This window comes from Mirounga leonina, unplaced genomic scaffold, assembly GCF_011800145.1.
Source record: "Mirounga leonina isolate KUSES-001 unplaced genomic scaffold, KU_Mleo_1.0 Mir_94, whole genome shotgun sequence".
Taxonomy (NCBI): domain Eukaryota; kingdom Metazoa; phylum Chordata; class Mammalia; order Carnivora; family Phocidae; genus Mirounga; species Mirounga leonina.
Window position 1 is genome coordinate 2,962,482 of NW_023270855.1, and position 24,487 is coordinate 2,986,968.

The window sequence follows — 24,487 nt, forward strand, 5'->3', positions numbered from 1 at the left end:
ATAATATTGAGTCTTCCTGTCCGTGAAGGTGGAATATGCCTCCATTTATTTAGTTCTTTGATTTCTTTTATCAGAGTTTTGTAATTTTCTTCATATAGATTCTGCACATATTTTGTTAGATTCATATCTAAGCATTTCATTTTGGGGGGGGTGCTAATGTAAATGGTGTGGAGTTTTTTTTTATGTCAAATTCTACTCGTTTATTGCTGGTATATAGGAAAGCAATTGACTTTTGTATAGTAATCTTGTGTCTTGCAATCTTGCTATAATTGCTTATTCTAGGTTTTGTTGTTGTTGTTGTTGTTGTTGATTCTTTTGGATTTCTACTTAGATAATCATGTCATCTGTGCACAAAGACCGTTGTATTTCTTCCTTCCCATTCTGTGTACCTTTTGACTTAGTCAGTTTGGGCTGCTGTAACAAAACACCATGGACTGGGGGGGCTTAAGCAACATACATTTATTACTCACAGTTCTGGATCAGCTTGCCAGTGTGGTTGGGATCTTGGTGGGGGCCCTCTTCCTGGTTTACAGATGACTACTGTCTTGTATCCTCGGCTGGCAGAGTCCGAGAGAGAGGGGAAGCAAGCAGTCTCATGTCTAAGGGGACTAATTATCATGAGAGCTTCACCCTCATGACCAAATTCCCCCCCAAAGGCCTCAGCTCCAGATACCATCCCACTGGGGATCAGGGTTTCAACATATGAGCTTTGAGGGGATACAGGTATTCAGTCCATAGCATCTTGTATTTCCTTTTCTTGTTTTTTGCCTTGGCTAGGACTTCCAACAAGATGATGAAAAGGAATGGGGAGGGGGACGTCCTTGCCTTGTTCCTGATCTTAGTGGGAAAGTATCTAGTTTCTCTCCATTAAGTGTGATGATGTTGACTCTAGGTTTTCTGTAGATGTTCTTTATCAAGTTGAGGAGGTTCCCTATGCCTAGTTTGCGGATGGTTATTATTATTGTTTTATCACGGATAGGTGTTGAATTTTGTCAAATGTTTTTTCTGCATTTATTGATAAAATCATGTGATTTTTCTTCTTTAGCCTGTGGATGTGGTGGATTACATTAGTTAATGTTTGAATGTTGAGCTAGCCTTGCATACCTGGGATAAATCCCACTTGGTAATTCTTTTTATACATGGTTGGATACAATTTGTTAATTTTTAATTTTGCATCTGTGCTCATGATAGACATAGCTCCATAATTTTCTGTTTTTATAATATCTTTGTCTAGTTTTGGCATTTGGGTAATGCTGGCCTCAGAATGAGTTAGGGAGTATTCCCTCTGCTTCTATCTTCTGGAAGAGATTGTAGAAAATTGGAAGAATTTCTTCCTTAAATGTTTGATAGAATTAACCAGTGAACCTATCTGGGCCTGGTGCTTTCACTTTGGGAAGGTTATTGATTATTGATATAGTTTCTTTAATAGATGCAGGCCTATTCATATTTCTTTTTGTGCGAGTTTTGGCAGATTGTGTCATTCAAGGAATTGATCCATTTCATCTAGATTATCAGATTTGAGGGCTTAGAGTTAGTAATAATATTCACTTATTATCCATATAATGTTCATTTATAGTGATATCTCCTCATTCATTTCTGTTATTAGCAATGTGTGTCTTCTCCCTCTTTTTCTCAATTAGCCTGATGAGAGGCTTATTGAGTCTATTGATCTTTTCAAAGAATCAGCTTTTAGTTTCATTGTTTTTCTCTACTGTTTTTCTATTTCCAATTTCATTCACTTCTGCCCTAATTTTTAAAAATTATTTCTTTTCTTCTGCTTACTTTGTATTTAATTTGCTCTTCTTTTTCTAGTTTCCTAAGGTGGAAGCTTAGATTTTTGATTTTAGATCTGCTTTTCTAATATATGCATCTGATGCTATAAACTTCCCTTTAACTACTGCATCCCACAAATTTTGATAGATTGTATTTCATTTTCATTTAGTTCAAAGTATTTTTAAGTCTCCCTTGAGATTTATTCTTTCACCTATGTGTTATTTAGGAGTGTGTTGTTTAACTTCCACATATTCTGGGATTTTCCACCTATTTCTGTTGATTGATTTCTAGTTTAATTCTATTTTGGTCTGAGAGCATATAGAATATGTTGAAATTTGTGAGGGTATGTTTTATGACCCAGAATGTGGTCTATCTTGGTGAATATTCCATGTGAGCTTGAAAAAAAATGTACGTTCTGCAGTTGCTAGATGAAGTCGTCTATAGATGCTAATTCAATCCATTTGGTTGATGGTACTGCTGAGTTCACCTATGTTCTTACTGATTTTCTTCCTGCTGGATCTGTCTATTTCTGTTAGAGGGGAGTTGAAGTCTCCAAATATAATAGTGGATTCATCTATTTCAACTCACAGTTCTGCTGGTTTTTGCCTTATATATTTTGACACTGTTGTTAGGTGCATACACATTAAGGATTGTTATATCTTCCTCAATAATTGACCTTTTATCATGTAGTGCCTCTCTTTGTCCCTCAAAAATTTTCCTTGCTCTGAAGTCTGCTCTATCTGAAATTAGTATAGACTCTGATAAAACCCCAATAGGTTAGGCTTTGGTAAAACAGTTTCTCTTAAGGGCAGGCCTTGTTAAGGAAAACAGAATATTCTGGCATATTTCAAAATGGTTACTTCCCTTCCCACTGTGAGAAGCATGAGGGTTTTTTTTCTCTGATTTTCACTGTGAGGACCTTGTAGAGCTTTAGAAGGTAAAATTCACAAAGGTGTGGGACCCCACCCCCCCATGACTGGGTCCCCCTAGGGTTTTTAACTCTATATACTTGTCCACACTGAGCCTCCACCAATTTGTTGATTACAGTTCAGCTTGTCCTATTCTGGTACTGTTTCCCAAGAAGGTAGGTTCTTCTTTGGCAAGTTGTGATTCTCTGCATTCACCAGTCTGTCTTTCCAATTTTGGGGAGGGCCGTTTGTCCTGCAACCTCACTTCCCTTGTGGATCTAAGAGGAGTTGTTGAATTTTCAGCTTGTTCACCTTTTTACTTGTCATTGGATGCACTGGTGACTTCCAAGCTCCTTACATGCTGGACTGGAAACTGGGCACATTGTTGCTCAGCCACAGACTACATCTCCCAGCCTCCCTTGCAGCTAGGCATAGCCAGTGGGTTGTGAGTAGAAGCCTTGTGAGCCAGAGTGCCTTTCCTTCCCTTTCCCTCTCCTCCTTCCTGTGGGTTGGAAGGCAGATGCCGTGCTGATGAATTGGCTTCCACTGTGCAAGGGAGGATATGACTCCAGGGAATGCCAAAGCAACAAAGTGGAATGGATCCCTGGATCCCTGGGTGACCACATAGAGCAGAGCCACTCTGCCAACCAGGACCATTCACCTCTGAACTCTACAGCAGGGACATTAAGTTATATCTTATTTGACCCAGAGTATTTTGGGGTCTCTTTATCAAGGCAGTTTAGCTTGTACCATAACTAGTCCAGACCCCAAACCCTTAGCGAGCCCAGAGCTTCCTAGCCAGAGACAGCTGGCTGTGGTAGAAAACTGCAAGAGATGTGGGCAGAAAACAGGCCCCTCTCCAGGCTTGGATGCTGATTTGCTGTGTGATGCTGGGTATTTCCATATCCTAATCCACCTCAACTTGCTTCCAATGAGATGAGGGGCCTACAAGCATGGTGATGAACCACTGATGGTTGGACAGTTGCTAAGAAAAGATTTTAGTTAGGGAAATCTTGAGGATGAAGCTTAGTGTAGTTGTAACCTACAGGAGCCCTCTTTGCCTGTCTGAAGATTCCAGGTGCCTAGAGCTGGAGGGGCTCCAGGAATATCTCTTCTGGTCCCTCTTATTTTTTATTAACATACAGTGAAGTTGGCTTTTTTTGAGGGGAGCTTCCAGGTTTTTGAATCTTTTTCTATTTTCATTAAAAATTTTTTTAAAAATTTATTTTTTTTGAGTGAGAGAGAGAGCGAGAGAGAGCAGGTGGAGAGGGGCAGAGGGAGAGAGAATCTCAAGCAGACTCCCCGCTGAGTGTGGAGCCCTATGTGGGGCTCCATCCCACAATCCTGCAATCATGACCCGAGCCGAATTCAAGAGTCAGATGCTCAACCAACTGAGCCACCCAGGTGCCCCAAAGGTCTATGAATCTTTTTTTTTTTTTTAAACTTATTTGAGCGAGAGTGAGTGAGAAAGAGAGCATAGAGGGAGAGGGAGAAGAAGACTCCCCACTGAGCTGGGAGTCCTGATGCAGGTCTTGATCCCAGGACCCTGGGATCACAACCTGAGCCAAAGGCAGTCGTTTAACCGACTGAGCCACCCAGGCACCCCTCTATGAATCTTAACACATGTGTAGATTCCCGTGACTGACACCATGGTCAGGATATGGAACAGCTGACCCTTCTTACGGGCAGGGGCACAGGTGAGCCTCACCTGGGTCATGCAGTCATTAGCAGCACAGCCAGAGGAGGAGGGCCTGGTGGGCTCAGGCTGAGCTGCGAGCAGCAAGCTGGGACAGCCCTCTCTGCTCAGACCAGCCTCCTCAGTGCCCAGCCCTGTCCACTGGCCCATGAGGAGTCCTGGGACCTTCTGAAAAAAGCCTGGCCCATCTGACAGGACCAAGGGTAGCCTGGCCCCTCTGGAATGGCCACTGGCCTTGGTCTCTTTCATTCTATTCCCAGAGGAACCACAGGGAGACTGGGGGCCTGTGTCACTCTGCTCAGGAGCATGCAGTGGCTCCCTGATGCCTCCCGCCCCCATGCAAGCTGCTGAGTGTCTGAGGCCAGACAAGTCAGGAATGCCAGTCAGGCATTGTCTGTCCCCAGTCTCTGCTGCCCTGCCCCAGAGTGCCCACTGCTCCCAAACTCCCCACTGGGTACCCCTTGATCCTCCTTCTCCCATGATCCCCTTCTGTGTCCCCTAGCTCTGGTTCCAGGCTCCTAGTGCCCCCTTCCTCCTACGGTCCTGCAGCTGCCTCTTCTTCACTCCCCTCCATCTACCCTCCATGAGGCAGCTCAGAATCCTCCAATGGCTCCCGACTGCCTATGGGAGCAAGTCCCAGATCCTCGTCTGCCATCGAGTCCCCCCATGACCTGCTACTGTCCCTCCAGGCACCTGCCCTCATCCCTTCAGTTCCCCTCTGTGGTGTATCCGTACTCTTTGGCTCAGATGAACTCCTCTTGGCTGGACTCTTGCAAATATTTTACCTTGATTTGGCACTGATTTCACCCATGTCACACTATTTGTCAGTGTATCTTTCTCTCCTACGAGATGTTAAGGTAGGTGAGACCAGGCAGCTTATCTTACTCCTTCCTGTGACCCCATGAAATCCAGTACCCACTATATGCTTGGGAAAGAGGTGTCCCAGGTACTGTACTAATGGGGGCCCTTTCTGGCACCACACTTTGCTCTTGCTGTTTCCTCACATTAAATGCCCTTCCCTCCTCTCTCTGTTTGTCTAAATCCTACCACTCTTCTAGAGCTAGTTGAAGGGCAGCTTCCATCCAGAAGCTTGCAGTAACCACCCCCTCCTTGTGTTCCCCCAGCCCTGCCTGGTCTTCAACACTTCTGGGGGTGTGGGAATTCCCCAGTGGGCCAGGTGTGGCCTGGAGGTTGGGCACAGCAGTGAGAGGAAGGGGACAGTGCTGGGAGGGGAAAAGACCCCAGGAGACCAGGGAAGGGATTCTGGGCTGGGCTGTGTGAGAAAGTGGGCAGGGGAGGCAACAGCAGGTATGGGCTGATCCAGCAGCCCCAGGGCTTGAATGTGAACTGTGGCAGCAGGAATGCAGGGGCTGCTGGGAGGAACTCAAGGAAAGGATGTCTGCCAGGCTCTGTTGTGGGAGGCTCTGGGGTTGAGCCCAGTCTCAGAAGGAGTCAGCGTCTCCAGGGTTCTAAGGATGTGATGGTGGTTGGGCTAGCCATGGAAGCTCACCCGATGGTGGTCAGGCTGGTTATGGAACCTGGTCTGGTGGTGGTCAGGCTAATCTGGAGGTTAGTCTGATGGAAGTCAGGCTGACCAAGGTGCCCATAGGCTGGGCCAGTGACCTCAGCAGGAGATGAGGAGGGGGTTGGTGAGTGCAGGAGCTGTGGAGGCTGGTGCTGAGAGCTCTCTCCGCAGGAGTTCACAGCCAGCCAAAGCTTGGTGCAGGGCATCCAAGATGGCCGAGGGTCCAGATATCCCCTCTGGAAGGAAAGAATGGACAGTGAGGGCAGTTCAGTTTGCTCACTGTGGCCCACATAGCCACTCTTCCTCCTTTCTGGGGCCCTCCCCAGTCCTGCCCAGTCCTGCCCAGCTACCTCCCCCTCTTGTCTCTTTCTCACTGAGGATGCCAGAGAAGGTTTCTAACCTCCCTCTCAATTCCAGGGACCATTCAGGGCACTCGACCTACCTGAGCCTTGCCCAGCAATGCCCTGTGAGGCCAGTGAGCAAAGGCTCATCACCAGTTGGTTGCCTCATTAGCCTGTGAGGCCCTTTGAGGAGAAAGCTTGGCCTGGCTCCTCTTGACTTCACCAGCCACAATCTGGCACTGATGAAATCCTATTGCCCTGAACTCTGTCTAAATAATGGGGGCCATGTAACTTAGTGCTTAAGGGAGAGACCCAAGGCTCTGGTTACAGCTGGCACTTGGCCTTTCTCTGCTTCAGGCTCTCCATCTGTGGAATGGGTACAATAACAGCGCCTTCTCCAGTGGGCTGTTGTCATGACTCAGGGGGTTAAAACCACTTGAGGCGCCTCCACAGAGCCTGGCCCACACTCAGCCCAGTGTCTGAACTGACAGCAGAGAACCTTGCCTACCTCCCTTGGGGGTTTGACCACACCGGCTTCTGCTTAGCTCTTCTCCCTGGGACATTGAATAGCATTTTTAACTTTCTGAAGCCTGTTCCTGACTATGCACTTTGCGGGTGGTCAGGGCAGTCATGACAGTGACATTTTGCAAACAAGACACTCAGGACAGAGAGTGCTGGGCAGGCTGCTCTCCAGACGCTGTCCAGGCTCTGAAAGATGGGCGAGTTCTCCTACCGTGTGTGGGGTCCTTGCAAGCATCCAGTGTGTTCAGCAAAATCTTCCCCAGGGCTCTTTTCGATATGTTCTTAAAAAGAAATGGAGACAGGGCTGGACTGTACTGTGGCTGCCACGTCCCCATTCAGCAGGTGGGACTTGGTGGCCCCTAAAGGCTTCTGTAAGGCTCCCTGGGTGCACAGAGTTATTACCCCCCATCCCTTCCTGGGCCCCTACCCTTAGCCGGCTGGCCACACTGCTTGATGGGCTTCCCAAAGACTTTTGGTGGGTGGATAGTGGGGGGTGCAGCATCCTTTCCATCAAAGATCACATATTTATGGATTACCATTTATGTGCCAAAGTAGAAGTTGGCACTTTGGAAATAAACATGAATAAGAGCATTTTTATGCATTAGCTCATTTAATCTTTGCAACAACTGATATTATTAGGCTCAATTTAACCAGTGAAGAAAAGCGGTGCTGAGAAAGAATGAGAAATTTGCCTAAAGCCACTCAGCTAGGAGGTGGAAGAACCAGCTTTTACCCCCAGGTTGCATGGCCTGGAGTTGTGGTGGTAAGCACCACCTTCGCTATCTGCTGGCGCTGGCTGCCACTCAGCCATTCTCTCAGGCTGTGCTGCCCTGGCTTTGGCCTTGGTAGTTCTGTGTCCTAGGCAGTCTGGTGCATAGGCAAGAGCCCACTTAAAACCCAGGCAACCTGGGTTCAAATCCTACTTCCACCTTATAGGAGCTGTACTCCTAAGTTAATGGTTTCTCAAAAAAATATTTTTTAAATGGTTTGCTGATGTTATTTAGGAACACAATTGACTTCTGTGTTCTGATATTTTATTATTTACCTTGCCAAGAAATTACAATAATTTGCCTCTGGATTCTCTTGGGTATTCTATGTAGATGATATATAATCACTGATAGCTTTGTGTCTTCCTATCTAATCCTTACACCTTTTCTTTCTTTTTCTTGTCTTACTGCATTGGCTAGAACCTCTAGTTGGCATACAAACATTGATGACATGCATGCTTGTCTTGATTCTCACTTTAGAAGCATTCCTTCTAACATTTCACCAGTAAGTGTGAGGTTTGTGAGAGGTAGTTGGCTGAGACTCCTTACCTGGTAAAGGAAGGTCCTTACTGTTCTTAATTTGCTGAAGGGTTTTATGATAAAAGGAGGCTGACTGACTTTTCTATATCTATTGAGATAAATATATGGTTTTTGTCCTTTAATCTGCAATGTGGCATATGATGTTAATAGATTTTTTAATCTTGAATTATCTTCAGATTACTGGGATTAAATCCAAGTTGGTCGTGTTGCATTTCTTTAAACACTGCTGGATTTGGTTTGCTAATATCTTATTTAATATTTTGTATCCATGTTTCAATGTGACATTAGCTTATAATTTTCCTTTCTTTCTTTCTTTTTTTTTTTAAAGATTTTATTTATTTATTTGACAGAGAGAGACACAGCGAGAGAGGGAACACAAGCAGGGGGAGTGGGAGAGGGAGAAGCAGGCTCCCCGCAGAGCAGGGAGCCCGATGCGGGACTCGATCCCAGGACTCTGGGATCATGACCTGAGCCGAAGGCAGTCGCTTAACCAACTGAGCCACCCAGGCGCCCTAATTTTCCTTTCTTATATTTATCCTTCTCTGGTTTTGAAATCAAAGTTATATCAGCTTTATAAAATGAATAATAGCACCTTGGGCAGGACAGAGAAGCCTTTCCTTCTTTTTAATTAACTTCTCTGAGCCTCCTTTTCTACATCTGGAAAGTGGAGTTGACACCTGCCTAATGTGAGGAAAGCTCCGAGCCAGGTGCCTGACGCAGGCCAGTGCTCCCTCCTGAGAGCCCCTCCCCTTGCCCTGGGTGTGCCAGCGCCCGTGAGCCTACCAGGTCCCGGAGCCTCTGCAGGAGCTGCAGCACGTCTACCAGCTTCTCCTCCAGCAGGGACAGCCGCACCCTCTCTGTCTCCACCATCTGCAGCTCCAGCCTCAGGTGCTCATTCTCTTCCACCTTCTGCTGTAGCTCTGCCTGCGGGGACCAATGGGGACTCAGCACCCACCCTGCTGCCCTCTGCCCAGCACTCACTGTGCCATCTCCAGGCAGGGCCCATGACTTGCCTTGACCCTTTCATGGAGGTCATCTCATCTGACTCCCTCCCCCCACCGCCAGCCTGCCAGTGACTGGGCAGGTAAAGTCCCCTATCTTCCCAGTGCTGGCACCAAGGCCCAGAGAGGCTGCATGTGTGGCCTAAGGTCACACAGTGAGTTGCGTTAATGTACGAATATGCATATTTTGTTTTCTAGTTGAGGACTCCATTTTCCCTTCTCTATCCATCTGCTTTCTTTTCTTTTTAATACATTTTTTTGGTTGCAAGCAACAGAAACGTATCTGGCTAGTTAAACAGAGAATTCACTGGCAGGCTCTGGGTCATTCCCAGAACAGACTGGCAGCTGGAGAAACTCAGGGATGGGGCAGCAATGGGGACTGAGATGTAGGACAGTCTCAAGCCTCTTGTCCAGGGGTCAGAGCTGAGAAGGACACTGCAGACACTCTCCCACTTCCCTCAAGATGGAGAGCCCCAGGAGGGGGCCCTCTTGGGCCAGCGTGAGTCATGGCCCACCCGTGGCCAGGGGAGCACTGAGACCATGAGTCCTACCAGGATACCCACCAGGGGGCAGATGCCAGGCAGTCACAAAGCATCACATGGCTACTTGCCTTCTAAAGCAGGGATGCCAGGAGTAAGGCAGTCCCAATTCTTGGCACCGATGGAGGGAAAGAGGAGCAGCTGAAGGTGTGGTGCCCTTGGACACTCTGGGCCTTGGGCAGGACAGAGAAGGCATGTGCCAGTGCCCACTGCAGATGGGACTGGAAGGGTGGCTTGGAGACACCACTCACATGCCTCAGTAACTCTCCTAACCCCCCACTTCCTTGGAATTCACTTAGAAAAGGGGTGATGGTCATGCCCTTTGGATCCACATCAGACCACAGATACGTCAAAAACAGTATGGATTTAGAATTTCAGGTGTATAAATATAAAGCTATCTTAGATCAAAACGATAGTTTGCAAAAGCGCAGTGGGCTAGGGCTTAGTGAAATGGTAACTCTCAATAGCACTCTGCACTTAATTACTGTGGAATGGAGTCGAGAGATGAGAAAAACATGCTAAGTGGTCTTACTGAAACGGAGACACCCCGCTATTGGCGTTGCTTCCAGCTCCCTCCCCCTACCCTCAGTAACCTTCCTGGGGAGAAGTGTCCCTCCTCCCCCTTGTCTGACTTTGATGGAGCTAATCCCTGAACCCTGCCTGCCTACCACAGGGATTGGCCCAGGGACAGGCACAGGACCGAGGCTGGGCCAGTTGGAGTTCTTCCCTGAGATGTAATATATTGGGCTCTTATCCCCCTGGGCTTTCTTAGGTGGGCCAATGGGAGCCTAGAGCTGTCTGTGGCCTTGCCTTTCCTTTCACCACCACATGGAGGAAGCCCTTCTGAAGTAGGGGGATTGAGGCCAGCACCCGAGAAACCCAGAGCAGACAGAGGTAGGTGGAGACAGTCTTGTCTGAGTCACTGGATCCAGCTGTTCCTGAAGCTCATCTCCTCGGCTGTTCTTCTGAGGCTGTTCTTGCCGGCTCCATATTCTAATAAATACCTGTTTATAATTCCATTAACTTGCAACCCAAATATTCTTCATTAAATCTAAATCAAAGCAAGTCACATCTCCTCTCTGAGTCTTGGTTTGCTCATCTGTGAACAGGGCCCAGGACTTGGCTGATATGCCTCGAGGGTTCTTCCAGCTATGAGAGAGACTCTAGCATTGGTCCAGACCTCAACCTCTGGAGCTCAGCTGACCTCCTCCCCAGGTGTCCCCAGGGCCTTCCCACGGCAGCCCTGGGTCCCCAGCTGCTCCACCAGCATGGCGATGCGGGCCTCCAGCTGTCCCAGGGTGCAGGCATGGTCACCACTGCCAAAGTGGCCGAAGTAAGTCATGAGCTTCTTGGCTGTCTGGTCATCACACCTGCAGGAAAAGAGAGCACCGGCACTGTGGAGCGGCTCTGCAGAGTCTGCTTCAGCCTCACAATGTGGGTGTTGCCACTGAGTCTGTCTCCTGAAAGTTAAGCCAGGCCATGGCACCCCCTGCTCAGTACCCTCCCATGGCTCCCCATCTTACTCCAAGGAAAAGCCAAAGGCCTCCCCCAATCTGCCCCTTCGATCTCTCTGACCTCCCTCCCATTCATCTTCACTCACTGTGCTCCAGCCCCAGTAACCCCCTCACTGCCCCTCTAACATGCCTCAGGGCCTTTGCACTTGCTGTTCCCTCTTCCTGGAATGCACTTACCTGTGTCTTTCAGGTCTTTGCTCACATGGCACCTTCTTAGAGTGGCCTTCCCAGCATCTCCCTGCACCCCCCTGTCCCTTCCCCTGCTTCACCTTTCTTCCTCACACTTGTCACCACTCACTAGAATAGGAGCTCCAGGAGGTGGGGGTGCTGTCTTGCTTATTGTTGATCTCTCAGTGCCTCCAGATTTGCCCGGCACATAGTAGGTGCTTAATAAATGCTTGTTGTTGACTTAAGGGTTGGTGATAACAATAACCCGGGGAAAACTGACAGCACTGTACAATATAATGAAAGTCAATGCCGCCCCCCGATGGTGAACCTACGGGGATCAGGCACCTGTTAGGCATTTTATAGCCTCGTTAGCAAGTCCTCAGAAAACCTCTGCCAGACAAGTGTTACTGGCCCATCTTAGAGACAAGAAGGCTGAGGCTCAGAGAAGTCAGGCAACTTGTCTGAGGTGCCCCAGGCATCTGGGTCTTTCTTCCCTCCAGAGTGGTTGTGAGGGTTAAATAAGCCAGGGGGTCAGCTGGAGGGGGCCCTGTAAGCGCTGTTTCTTGCAGGAGCAACGGGGTAAGGAAGGGTCTGGTATGTCCTGGAGTAACACTAGAGCTTTGGGCCATGTCTTGGCATAGCGGCCAGGGGAGTGGGAGGAAACCAATGGGAATTAAAGCTCCCCACAAAGAGTGCCTTTGTCAGTCACCTCATTTCATCCCTGCACACGCTGGGGGGCTGTCTTCTCACTTCCCTCCCATGGGCTAGGGGCCAGGGTGTCCAGGGAGCTGGGGGTGACCCAGCCTGGACTTGAATCAGGTCCCCAAGGTCAAGCTCTGGGAAGGGGCTCTGGGACTCCAGCACCAATCCCAGCCACCCGCCCGCCTCAGTGCACATACCCACTTCTGCAGCTGGAGAGGCGTATCAGCAACGTCTTGACCTCTGCCAGTGACCTCTGCTCTTCCTGCCACTTCTCTTCACCCTCCTCTTCTTCGTCGGAGGCGGCCTGGCCCTCCACTGAGCGGAACAGCTGCCCGTCCACTGCTGGAGAAGCACGGGATGCCGGCACCAGGGCCAAAGGGAGGGAACCAGGCAGCCCTCCCCAGGGGGACGTGCGGTGGGCCCCGCAGAGGGGACAGGCTCTGGCACCATCAGCCCTTTTTCCAGATAGCCGCTCTCCCACACTCCCCGTCCCTGCAAGGTGAGGCCACCGAGGCTGCTGGGTCCCCTCCCCAGTGCCTGGCCCAATCTGGCCAACCGGAGCCCCTCCCTGGGGTTTTACACAGGGCCCCCGGGAGCGAGGAGCCCTTTCTCTTCTCTGCTTTCTAAGATGACACAACTAGCCAAGGCCTGTCTGCGCTCTCAGAGGTGCATATTATTTCCATTTTAGGATATGACAGTCCCAGCCAGGGGAGCCACAGGGCAGGGGTTGGGGCTCTGCAGGGCATGGGCACCAGGTTGAACAGATTTTCAGCTCTCAGGGAGCTACATGCCTCTACCACTTGGGAAGTCACGAGTGTGACTCTGTGTGATCCCCAACGTGGCCGTGTCTGGTTGGGGTACTCCAGTCTGGTTGCACATTGGAAACCCCGGGGACTGGCCGCCCAGCGTCGGCCTCCATCTCTGGGGGGAGTGTGTGTGGGGCAGCCCCTGACCATCTCTTCAGGGGAAGCCTTCCCTCTCCTCCCCACTCCATCCCAGCCCAGGGGACACGCGAGTCCAGGCTGACCAGGCAGAGTGCACACAGCCCGGCCACATGACGAGTTCAGCCGCGGCAGGGGACCTAGTGTGAGCCAAGGAGAGCCAGGCCAAAATCTGAGTCAAACTTGCAGGGAAGAGAAGAGCCGCCATTCCTCTGGCCTGGGAGTTGGAGGGTGTGGGTCTGCAGCTTGTGGGGGCTGTCTGGTCAGTCTGAGGGGAGCACCTTCCGCACAAGGCAGCAAGAGATGAAGTTCCATGACACCCTGGCTGTGCCTGAAGCCTACGTGGACTTTTTCATTAATTCGAGCCAGTCTGACAGTGACAATGGCCTGATCCTCACAGACAGATAGTGTCCTGAGCAACAAAGCTGTGTCCTCCTCCCCTGCAGAGGGAGAGGAGAATCACAAGCAGCAGAGCTGGGGTGGGCCTGGGCCTCTGCATTTCTAAAAGGCTCCTGGGTGATCCTGACCACCTGGTAGGTTTGGGAACCACTGACTCAGGTCTCCTGACTTGGGACACCCATCTCTCCAGCCTGACTGTCCCAGCTGGTTGGGCTTAGGGCCCTTCTGTTTTGTTTCAGTAGAAACTGTCCCAGACCAAACAGAACCAAGGTGGAGGGGACTGGTCCCTGACTTTTTGGTTGTATGAATTGCATTCCCAGTACTGACAATTTGTTTTTGGTCCTGGCAATTTCCCGACGCTGTGTGTGTATGTGTGTTGTGTACGCGCGTGCATGTGTATATGTATGTGTACGTGTCCGTGTGTACATGTATGTCTGTGTACATGTATGTGTGCGTACATGTATGTGTGTAGATGTACGTGTGTGTGTGTACATGCATGTGTGTGGCATCATTGTTGTCACGGTCATTATTACTGTCCTGGTGCCCCAGGCAGGGGCAGGTGAGGTGCTCTGAAGAGGAACGGGAAGGATGGTGCCCAGCAGCGCCCACAGCTGCCCACGACTGAGCCCGGAGAGCACTGGGCACCCCTCAGCCAGTGTTGCTCCCCTTCCCACATGACAGTTCCACACCCACCAGGCCCCGGTTCTTGAGCCGATGGGCCTCCTTGTGGTCTTCTTGAGGGGTGTCCATCCAGCCCCTGCTTACATACCTCTGATGATGGGGCGCTCACTCCACCTCAGTTCCCTGGGCACCCAACCCATCCCTGCATGGGACTGAAAGGAGACAGACTTTTCCCCACACTGAGCTGGAACCTATCCCTGGGAACCGCCTTCTCCCACCAGGTGTCTGTACTCCCTGGCCTAAGGACGGAGCCCTTGTTACTGGGGAAGCCCCGCCTCAGCACACAGTGGGAGTGGGGTTCTGTTTGGAGGCTGGATGGCAGCATCGGTGTGGACAGCTGTGGGAATGGGGCCTGGCACAGCCGGCCAATCATGAGCCTGGCAGCAAGCCTGAGTGTGGCGGGGACAAACCTTCGTCCAGGGGTCCGCTCCTGGAACCACTGTCTGACTGCCAGGCTCCCTCTGGAGGGCTGTCTGGGCTTCTGGTCCCACTGTCCGCAGGGTCACCACTCTTGGCTTCTGGCTCTGGGCTGACTTGTGACGAGATTGGGGTCTGGGTGCCCTCTGACCTGTGGGCAGGGGAGAATACACAGGTGTTGAGAGGGAGGAGGGGGCTCAGCTGGCTTCCTGCAGGAGAGTGTGGGATGTGGGCCCACTCTCTTCCACTGCTTACTCTGCACAGGTAAGCTGTGTATGATGTGCCTGAAGAAGACCCTGGATTGTCTCTGCGGTTGACCCTACTGACTCCCTACCCAGCGGCCAGCATGTTAGAGCCATCCTTCCATGACAGACACTCACTCTCTCAGCACCTCTTGCAGCCAAGGCACAGGCTGTAACCCAATTTTAGCCAGTGAGACTAAAGGCAAAATCTGAGGAGCCTCTGGAATGGATTTGTATCCCTTATAAAAAGAAGATCAGGAAAGGAAATGCCCTTCCTTCCTGGCTTTGGACATTATCATGTGGATATGATGTTTGAAGCTATGGCAGCCATCTTGTGACCAAGAGGAAATGGCTGAGAGAATTATAGAGTAGTTAAACAAGAGCCCTGACATCTTTCAGCGGCTGAGTTAACTAGTCTTGGAGTTACCCACCTCTGGACTTCTTATTATGGGTGAGATTTTTTTTAAAAAGTCTTAATTGTTTCAGTTACTTTTAACTGCATTAAGATCGAAAGTATCTCTCCTCTTTGGGCTTTGGAGAACCTACTTCAGCCTCATCAATCAATTTTCTTGATAATCTAAGGTCCTCACTTTTTGGATATTCATTTTCCATGTCACTGCAGTTATAAGGTCAAGGAAAACATGAAAACGAATCTATCATAACATGAAAATATTCACTAATGAACTACTGCTTGCTAAACTAGTGCTTCACTTCTCCCTCATTGTACACCAACATCTGTCTCTCATCTCTTCAGAAACTGTCATTCCTCATCTCTCTCTGACTATCAGATGTAACAACCCAGTACAAAGTGTCTGTAAAATGAAACTGCACATCTTGGAAAAGGAGAGCCTTTGGGATATCGGCGAAGGGGATACTGGAGAACCGTGGGATTACAGCAGAACCACTGATTGTGGGGATGTGGTGGAGTTGGACCAGTCTACGACTGAATAAGACAAAACCAACAGGATTAGGAAGGGCCAGGAGCACCAAAAGAGGACTTGGAGGACTGGGAAAAGCCCTTAGAGAAACTAACAAAAGTCTCAAATATTTTTGCAAAAGGGATCCTCCTCATGATTAAGCTGCAAAAATAAGAAAACATGAAGTTAAGGATGCACCATTGTATTTTCATACAGTTTTGCTGGAAAAAATTATTCCAAAAGGAATATAATCAACCCAGAAACAGTCTATATCTAAGAATAAGTACGCTGTACTGCAGTCATGAAGATTACTTGAAAAATGAGTGAAAAATGAAAATGAAAATTACCATGTGATCCGGCAAAATGCCTCTGGGTATATACCCCAAAGATTTGAAAGCAGAGACTCAAGCAGCATTATTCACAAGAGCCAAAAGGTACAAGCAACCCAAGTGTCCATTGATGGATGAATGGATAAAGTGTGGTCTCTACAAATGATGGAATATTATACAGCCTTAAAAAGGGAGAAAATTCTGACACACACTACAATATGGATGAAACTTGAGGACATTATGCTCAGTGACATAAACCAGTCACAAAAGGACGAACACTGTATGAGGTCTCTAGAGCAGTCAAAGTCCTGGAGATAGTAGGACGGTGGCCGCCAGGGGCTGGGGGAGGAGGGAGGGGGGAGTTAGTGTTTACTGGGGACAGAGTTTCAGTTTGGGAAGATGAAAAGTTTCTGTGGATGGATGGTGGGGCTGGTTGCACAACAGTGTGAATGTGCTTAGTGCCCCTGAACTGCACACTAAAAAATAGCTAAAATAGTAACTTTTATGTTATGTATAAATTTTACAATTAAAAAAAAAGAATGAGTAGTTGAAAACATCACCTGGATTTATTAACTAAATAGTACAATAAACTCACTTTCATACATTTTGGTTTTTTTTTCAAGTTAAAGCCTCAACCAAATCTGACACATGTCACTCTCTTTGGTCCTATTTTATGCAGATTCATTTCAGTGGATTTCCCAGGACCAAATATTACTGGAAAACAAGGACCCTTCTGCTCAGTTCAGGAGTCACTATTTGGAGTCACCGGCCAGTCTTCGCCCACACAGACTACTGTAAAGGTAGAAGCCATACAACACGGTGGATGAGACAGGGTCCTTGGTTCCAACCCCAGCCTTGCCAATGAGGAACTGAGAGTGGGACTTGGCCCCCATTTTGCAGGTGGGCCACTGAAGCCAATGACCTCGGAGGTCCCCCCGTCTCTGCTTGGCTTCTCTTGATTAGGCCTCTGTGAGTATTCAGAGGAGCCAGCTTGGCCGGGAGCGGTGTTGGCCGCATGCATGTCAGGGAAACCAAGTTGCTGTTCCAGAGGGATTGGGACACGGGGACGAGGCACTACAGAGGGTCCTAGCAGGGTTTGTCAGGTGGATTCAGTGTCCCAAAGACTGCTGAGCCGAGCAAGAGGGGATCTGCGGGGCTGCACTCGGCGGGGGCATCGGCCACCTGTGGCCACCCAGCACCTCCCCTCCCCATGGGTAACAGCGCCCCCAACTGCCACCCAGGTACTTCACCTGCTCACCTACCCCTACGAAAAGCCGAGCATCTGCTCAGAGGAGGGCGGGGCACATGGCCCCTCCCCACACTAATTAGCATGATCCCGCCCCTGGCCACCGTGATTCACTGAGGCCTGCACAGGTAGCCAATGAGATGCACCCACCCGCTTGCTCCCTGCGTAGTGAGGTGTGAGGATGAGGTGGGGAGCTGTGACAGCCATTGGTGACTCCCAGGGGACCGCTTAGAGATGCAGGGGACTACAGATAGAGCCTAAAGATGACAATAGAAACGAGGTCCTTGATAACATTATTTGAGTTGCTGGATCAGGCTCTGCCTGAAGCCAGGGCTAACCCTGAACTTTTGTGTCTTCTGAGCCAGTAACTCTGACTGATTAAGTCTTGCGTTCAAGCTCCTCTAATGCAAGCTGAGAATGGAGATATGGTTTGGCAGCCGGCAACGTGAAAACCCCATAGGTGGGTATTCTTGTTTAAGCGTGAAACCATGTGAGGTTTCCAAAGGCTTGGGCCACAGCCTGAAGAAGAAAAGACACAAGGGCCACTGTTTGAAGACTCCAGGGTGGAGGCAAGTAGCCTTTATATGGCCCCAGAGAGTGGTGCTTGATCAGGATGAGGGGGAAGCAAAAGTGAGACTTGGAGAATCATAAGGAGGCAGTTTTAGCTCACTGTGAGGGAAAACTTTCTCACAGGGATTGCTGACCAAGAATGGAATGGGCTGTCTTGTGAGGTAATGAGCTTCATGGCAGAGGAGGTATGTAAGGAGGTCAGGACTTCAATGGCCTGAATTTTTTTTAAAGATTTTATTTATTTGTCAGAAGGAGAGAGAGAGAGAGTGAGTGAGCACAAGCAGGGGGAGTGGCAGGCAGAGGGAGAAGCAGGCTCCCCCACTGAGCAGGGAGCCCCATGTGGGGCTCGATCCCAGGACCCTGGGATCATGACCTGAGCCGAAGGCAGACGCTTAACGACTGAGCCACCCAGGCGCCCCAATGGCTGGAATTTTGAATAGAGTTGGAGGTTGAACTCGACAATATCTACATCTTCCCACTATGAGATGTTGCTTCCCCCCACCTCCCACTAAATTATTTAAGGGCTTCAACAAGCAAAATGAGATGGAGGGGATAGCCCTTATTTAGAAGTTTCCTAGCATAAGCTCGCTCTGGCACACTGGTCCCTACACTTCCCGCAGCCCCACAGCCACTGGAGTCTTAGAAGCCCTGCTCCAAGTGCAACCTTCGGCATTAACAACAACTAAATCTTTCACAGAGCGCGCAGTAGGTGCCAGGCACTGTTCTCAGTGCTTTAAACATTTTCCTCACAACAACGAGGTAGGTAGGTACTGCCATTCCTCAGGTCTTGCAGATGAGGAAGTGGAAGCACAGAGAGCCCGAGCAACCTGTTCAAGCCGCACAACTCAGGTCTGGAGGAGCTGGGATACCCGCTCAGGCCACTGGCTCCAGGCCCACACCTCAGTGGCCCTGCCCAGTGGGAGGGAAGCTTGGAAGACAAGGCTGCAATGACCCAGCCCAGCTGCCGTTCTCATTAGGTGACTACAGGTCACATGCAATGAAGTCAGGAAGAGGAAGCCACTGAGAAGAGTGTGGAGAGTGGGACAGATGAGGACACACTTCGGCATTTTCCAAGAAATAAAATGTGGCTGCAGAGAAACAGAGTTTCCCTGGGGAGACTGAGGGTGTGCTACTCATATCTAGTAATTGGTATTTAACCGAGTCTGTCATTACCCTGCTGATTCAATCTGTAGGATCATTCACATAATCACACAAATGTGCTGTAATATCTCCACCTTAATACAAAAACCCCAAACCAACCAAACAAAATAACCCTCCCCACCATATGGCTGCCCCCAGCTTCCACCCCTCTCTCTGTCTACTGTAGAGCGGAGCTTCTTGAGGGGTTGCCTCTGCTGTTCCAATCTCAGCTTGTCACCCGTCACTGCTGAGCTGCTAGACCCCAGTGGCTGCTTCTCAGTGCTCGTCTCGTTTGGCTGGTGACATGAAAACTACATTTCACAGGGCACACTTCACAGGGTACATTTCATAGTGCACATTTCATGAACACTACTACACAGAAAGCAATGAACTCTACGACTCCCTCACCTGGTCACTTTCTTCCCGTGGCTTCCAGGAGACAGCTCCTCCCTCCCTGGCACGTCGCCTTGTCTACTTTGCCAGTTCCTCCTCCTCCCTATTCCTCTATGCTGCCTGCTGTGCCCTCAGCCTCCACCTGAGAACTTCTTTATTTATTTTATTATTTTTTTAAGATTTTATTTATTTATTTGACACAGACACAGCGAGAGAAGGAACACAAGTGGGGGAGTGGGAGAGGGAGAAGCAGGCTCCCGGCTGAGCAAGGAGCCCAATGCGGGACTCGATCCCAGGACCCTGGGATCATGACCTGAGCCGAAGGCAGACGCTTAACGACTGAGCCACCCAGGCGCCCTGAGAACTTCTTTATATCCATTCACTCTATAAAGGGTCTCAGCCAGTGCTGTGGCCTTTAGCACTGATGACTTCTAAATGTATCTCCAGCTCTGGCCTCTGGGATCCAGTTTTCTGACAACCTTACCCAGCTTAACTGCTGCCTTGGCATCTCCACCTGGATGTCCCACAGGCATTGCAGATGCCTCGTAGTGTCCTTGTCTTTCTCTGTCTGCTTCTCCTGCTTCCCCTCAGTGAAAAGCGCCATCGCCCACCTGGCCACCCAAAGCGGAGGTCATACCTGAGGACGGAGAGTCTGACCCTTCACTCAGGGCCCAGGCCAGGGGTGCTGCAGGGAGGCTGCTCGGCAAAGGGCCGTCATATCATGCTATTTTGTGGCCACTCCCTTGCCTGGGTTTGTGCAGGTGAGGACAGAAGTGGGAAGGAGGAGGAGGGGAGAAGGAGTGCAGCCCCTGCCCTCAGGGGACCTCTGGGTGACAGGGAGCCCAGAGCCTTCACTCTTCAGGGCCACACCCACTGGACTCAGGGCCAGACCCTCACATAGACAAGGAGGGCGCTGGGTCTGCAGGGTAGGGAAGATGTCCTAGAGGACTTGGGGACTTGGGGTTGAGTAGAATGAAAGAGGCTTGAGTGGAGGAGGAAAGGCAGCAGGTGTGTTTGGGGACAGATGGGGGCCAGCAGGGCTAGAGAAGAGGACTTACAGCAGATCAGAAAGGGCTGAACAGACCCTGACTGGGCACCCCAACTTTGGGCTGGGCCTTATGTGTGCTATTTTGGGTACTGCTCATCCCCTGGATTTATGAGACTGTTATCTCTCAGAGGAAGAAAAGGTTAAGTCACAGAGGTGGTTGGGGGCCAGCAGGGATCTGGACCTAAGTCCATCCTTCCAAAGCCTGAGCTTGTTCTCTTGCCCCATCCTTTATGTCACCAGGCCTTGGAAAATCCCACATATTATAGATGGTGGAAGCCAGTGGAGCTTTGCAGGTATTAGGTTGAACCATATGGAATTACTGGGTTTTGCTGCTTTTGACCTGCAAAAGGGCAATTTAAAATGGTTTGATCTGATAGGACATGTTTTTATAATGGTTCTTGATTGACTGGCTGCAAATATGTCACTTCAGTAGTGAGTATCCCGGTTTGTGAAAGGCTTTGTTAGAATTTCTGGGCGTAAGGGCTGCCTGGCTGGCTTAGTCAGTGGAGCATGTGACTCTCGATCTTGGGGTTGTGAGTTTGAGCCCCATGTTGGATGTAGAGATTACTTAGAAGTAAAAATTTTTCTAAAAAAGAAAAAGAGAAAAGGATTTTCTGGGCCTAGAAATCTGACAGCCATCCACCCTAGGACTGGACCATGTGGCCCAGTGGTTTAAGTAGGGTTTCCCATAAGAATGGGTCCCTAAGGTTGGCTCTGGGGAGGAGATGGAACTGCCTGGGGACAGGGCAGAGGGTCACCTGTGGCCTTGCTGAATGATCTGGGTGCTATGGCCCCTCGTGACCTGCAGGTCCAGCCTCCTTAAAAACGCCAGCCCCAAGGTCACAGAGCTGCATCATGTTACATCTCTCCTCTCCCCCCACTCCTGGGCCATCAGCACTTGCTGTCATGGTCATTTTTGGAAGACAGCTCTGACCCTGCTCCAAAGCCCTCTGTGGCTTCCCAGGGCCAGCCAGAAAAGTCCAGATCCCCTGATATTCTAGTCCCTCCATGGAAGAGTTTCTGAAGTTGCAAAGCAAAGATCCCAAGGGAGAAAGAACACATTTTGCTCAGGAGGGCCCTGTAGGGGGAGAGAAGTCCCTCTGCTCCCTTCCCACCCCCAGTCCCCTCTGTACTGCCAAAGGGAGCAGAGGTGAGCTCTGGCCCTGTCTCTCTTCCCTTCAAAATGCTCTCGGTGGCCATTCGAAAGAACTCCAATGTCCTAACACAACATTGAAGGTCCTCCAAGAACTGACCCAACCCTCCAGCCTCATCACTGGTGATGACCACTGGGCACAGCACAGCCAGACCACTGAACCTCCTGTGTGTCACCCTTGGGGCCTTCGCACATGACAAGCACAGCTAACACCTAAATGGCCTTACCGTGTGCCAGACACTGTACTGTTCTGAGTATTTTTGTGCTAACTCACCTACCCTCGCCAGCAACTCTAAGAAGGAATGATTCTTCTTGCTGCCATTTTACAGATGAGGAAACTGAGGTGCAGAGAACAGAGTAATTTGCCCAAGATCACACCGATTCCTCCATCTTCAATGTGCACCCCCTGTCTAGCAAGCTCTGTCTGGAAAATCCTACTGGCCCTTTGCTCTCCCCTCTCCAATGCAAATGCCACTTCCTCTCAGAACTCCCCTGTCTCTTGATTGGACTCCCAGAGCTCACATGCTCCCAGGTATCCTGTTAGGATCTGTGTCCCTCATCAGACAGGGATTTCCTCTGGGCATACAGCACAGGGACAGAGGGGCCCAGTAATAGTTGGTTGAATGAATCAATGAATGAAACCATTGGCAGTAGTGGGGGTGAGGAAGAAGAAGGTCAGGTCAGGCTCTGACAAATCCAGAGCCTGGATGGGGATCCCAGGTTCCCCCAACACCTTCTACTCTCAGATTGTTCCCGAAAGGACAGAGAGAAGAGCATTCACTTTGTAGCCACAAGATCCCGGTGGCGTCTCAGCTCCAAAGCTTCCCAGCTCCCATCAGCTTTTCCTGTGGATCAGGGGCTAACCTCCCTGCCCACTTCACTGAGGGGCGGGCCCTCAAAGTGGGAGGATGATGTAGAGTTTCCTAAACTGCAGACGTTTTTGGTCACCGACCCTACTGCTTACTAATACAGATTTCCTTTAATAGGAAACATTATTACCAGTAGTGAAAAGCCAGTATCTTGTCATACATAGAAAGTAACCAGAGAAATACATAAAACAACAAAACAAAGTGAGTCATTTCTAGCAAGGCCTGCTTTTCTGTCTGCTCCCAACCCTGAGGCTGTTCTTTCTTCCTTAAAATGGGAAGAATTGCCAGTTCCAAACCAGGACTCAGAAGGCCCAGCATCCTTGCTCCATGTCTCCCTGGCCTGTGAGCCTTCCTGCACCTCTGTGCAACTCTCCTTTGGGAGCCATGGAGGAATCGGGGGGAGGGGGGACTCCTGGGACTGCAGAGGTGCCTGTCACTCAGCAGGCATTGGAGCAGGACCTCCCTCTCAGCTCCAGGCAGTTCTGGGGAGAAAGGTGGGCCCTGGAGGCTGCCCACGGTCTGCTTACACCCTCACACCCAGACAGACCTGAGTCCTTGTGTGCGGTCGGGCGTTGTCTCCAGCTGGTCACATCTGTGCGCTGCCCGGAGCCTGGGGTGAACCTCTAATGTCTCCCTCCTGTCAGAGGCTGACGGCTACATCTGGCCACCAGCCCAGCGGCTTACACAATCTGACAAAGGCCAGATGTTGCTCTTCCTCCCTTCCTCCAGTTCTGAGCTCCTGGCCCTTGGCTTCCGGGTCTCCAACAGACAGACCCCCCCCTTCTTGGGATCTGTGACACAGAGAGGGGTCTGGGGAGTGGCCAAATCTGGGTTGCACCCCACAGGACTATGGCTTTGCAGTGACCGCCCCCCCCAAGCCTTCATTTCATTCCCCCACTCACTCATCAGTAAACACAGAGGGGTCTTGGGTCCCATAAAGATGAAACAAAATAGCCAGCTGGTAAGGAATGCCCATGTCCACTGGCCTTCATTATGCTGTGTCCCAGTGGGTCTGCATGTCTACCTATCCATCTACCTGCCCATCTATTCACCTAGCTGGCCGGCCGGCCATCCATCCATCCATCCATCCATCCATCCATCCATCCATCTGAATACATTTTCTTAGCCCTTATTTCACAACAGAGTTTTATAATACATATTTCAATATGTCTTCTAACGATGGGGAGCTCCTGCCTTCACCAGCATTCAAGGCCATTTGAGATGGCGCTCAGATGAACAGGTGCGTGTGCGTGTTTTAAAACAGCTAAGCATTTATTTTTAACACATATTAAAAAACAATTAGCAAGCACACCAAACAGTTTTAGTTTTACCTGTGTGACAGTGATATACCCTTCTTTTATTTTTATTTTTATTTTTTTAAAGATTGGATTTATTTATTTGAGAGAGAGGGAGAGGGAGAAGCAGGCTCCCCACTGAGCAGGGAGCTGGACATGGGGCTCGATCCCAGGATTCTGAGATCACGACCTGAGCCAAAGGGAGACGTTTAACCAACTGAGCCACCCAGGTGCCCCAATATACCATTCTTTTAAATAAATTTATTTAAGTAAAAAGAGTGAGATGATTTAAGGAAAAATGTTAATCAAGTAATAATAATACAGGTGCTATGCAGATACGGCAAAGAATGACACAGACCCTAGGAGAATGTCTGCAGCTTGGCAAACCCTCAGACACCAGCACACAGTGAGCTCCGGGTGCTTCGAGAGCTACACTCTTACCACCTCCGCCACTCATTTTGCTCCCCACTGGAGAGGACCCCCAACTCTGAGTATGGGCACCCTCTTCTTATAATGGATATTTTGGAATGTCCCTGTGTGATCCCAAAATGAGCTGGATAAATAATATACCCAATCTTCACAAATATTTTGAAACAATTAATGTGATGCTCTAACAGTGATCTAAAGGAAAAAGGAATTTTATGATATATATTTCAATATGTAAATATTCAGACATAATGATATTTTTAGATGCTTAAACCTACTTATAATGGCTAAGATTTTTTTTTTTTTTTTAAGATTTTATTTATTTATTTGACAGAGAGAGAGACAGCGAGAGCAGGAACACAAGCAGGGGGAGTGGGAGAGGGAGAAGCAGGCTCCCCGCAGAGCAGGGAGCCCAATGCGGGGCT

The 24,487-nt window shown here is 49.6% G+C and overlaps 1 protein-coding gene across 2 annotated transcripts in view; it reads right to left on the reverse strand.

The window, feature by feature from the left end:
* Positions 1 to 4,219: 4,219 nt before the first annotated feature.
* Positions 4,220 to 24,487, reverse strand: part of EFCC1 (EF-hand and coiled-coil domain containing 1) — a 42,788-nt gene continuing 22,520 nt past the window's right edge. The window contains exons 3-8 of one of the 2 annotated variants that reach the window (XM_034996760.1): positions 14,428 to 14,585; positions 12,194 to 12,338; positions 10,817 to 10,982; positions 8,856 to 8,996; positions 6,977 to 7,046; positions 4,220 to 6,138 (exon numbers count right to left, since the gene is read on the reverse strand). In XM_034996760.1, the coding sequence (XP_034852651.1) occupies positions 6,002 to 6,138; positions 6,977 to 7,046; positions 8,856 to 8,996; positions 10,817 to 10,982; positions 12,194 to 12,338; positions 14,428 to 14,585 (817 nt within the window). In that variant the 3' untranslated portion in view covers positions 4,220 to 6,001. The remainder of the gene's footprint in view (positions 6,139 to 6,976; positions 7,047 to 8,855; positions 8,997 to 10,816; positions 10,983 to 12,193; positions 12,339 to 14,427; positions 14,586 to 24,487) is intronic. The other variant, XM_034996759.1, reaches the window with a different exon arrangement.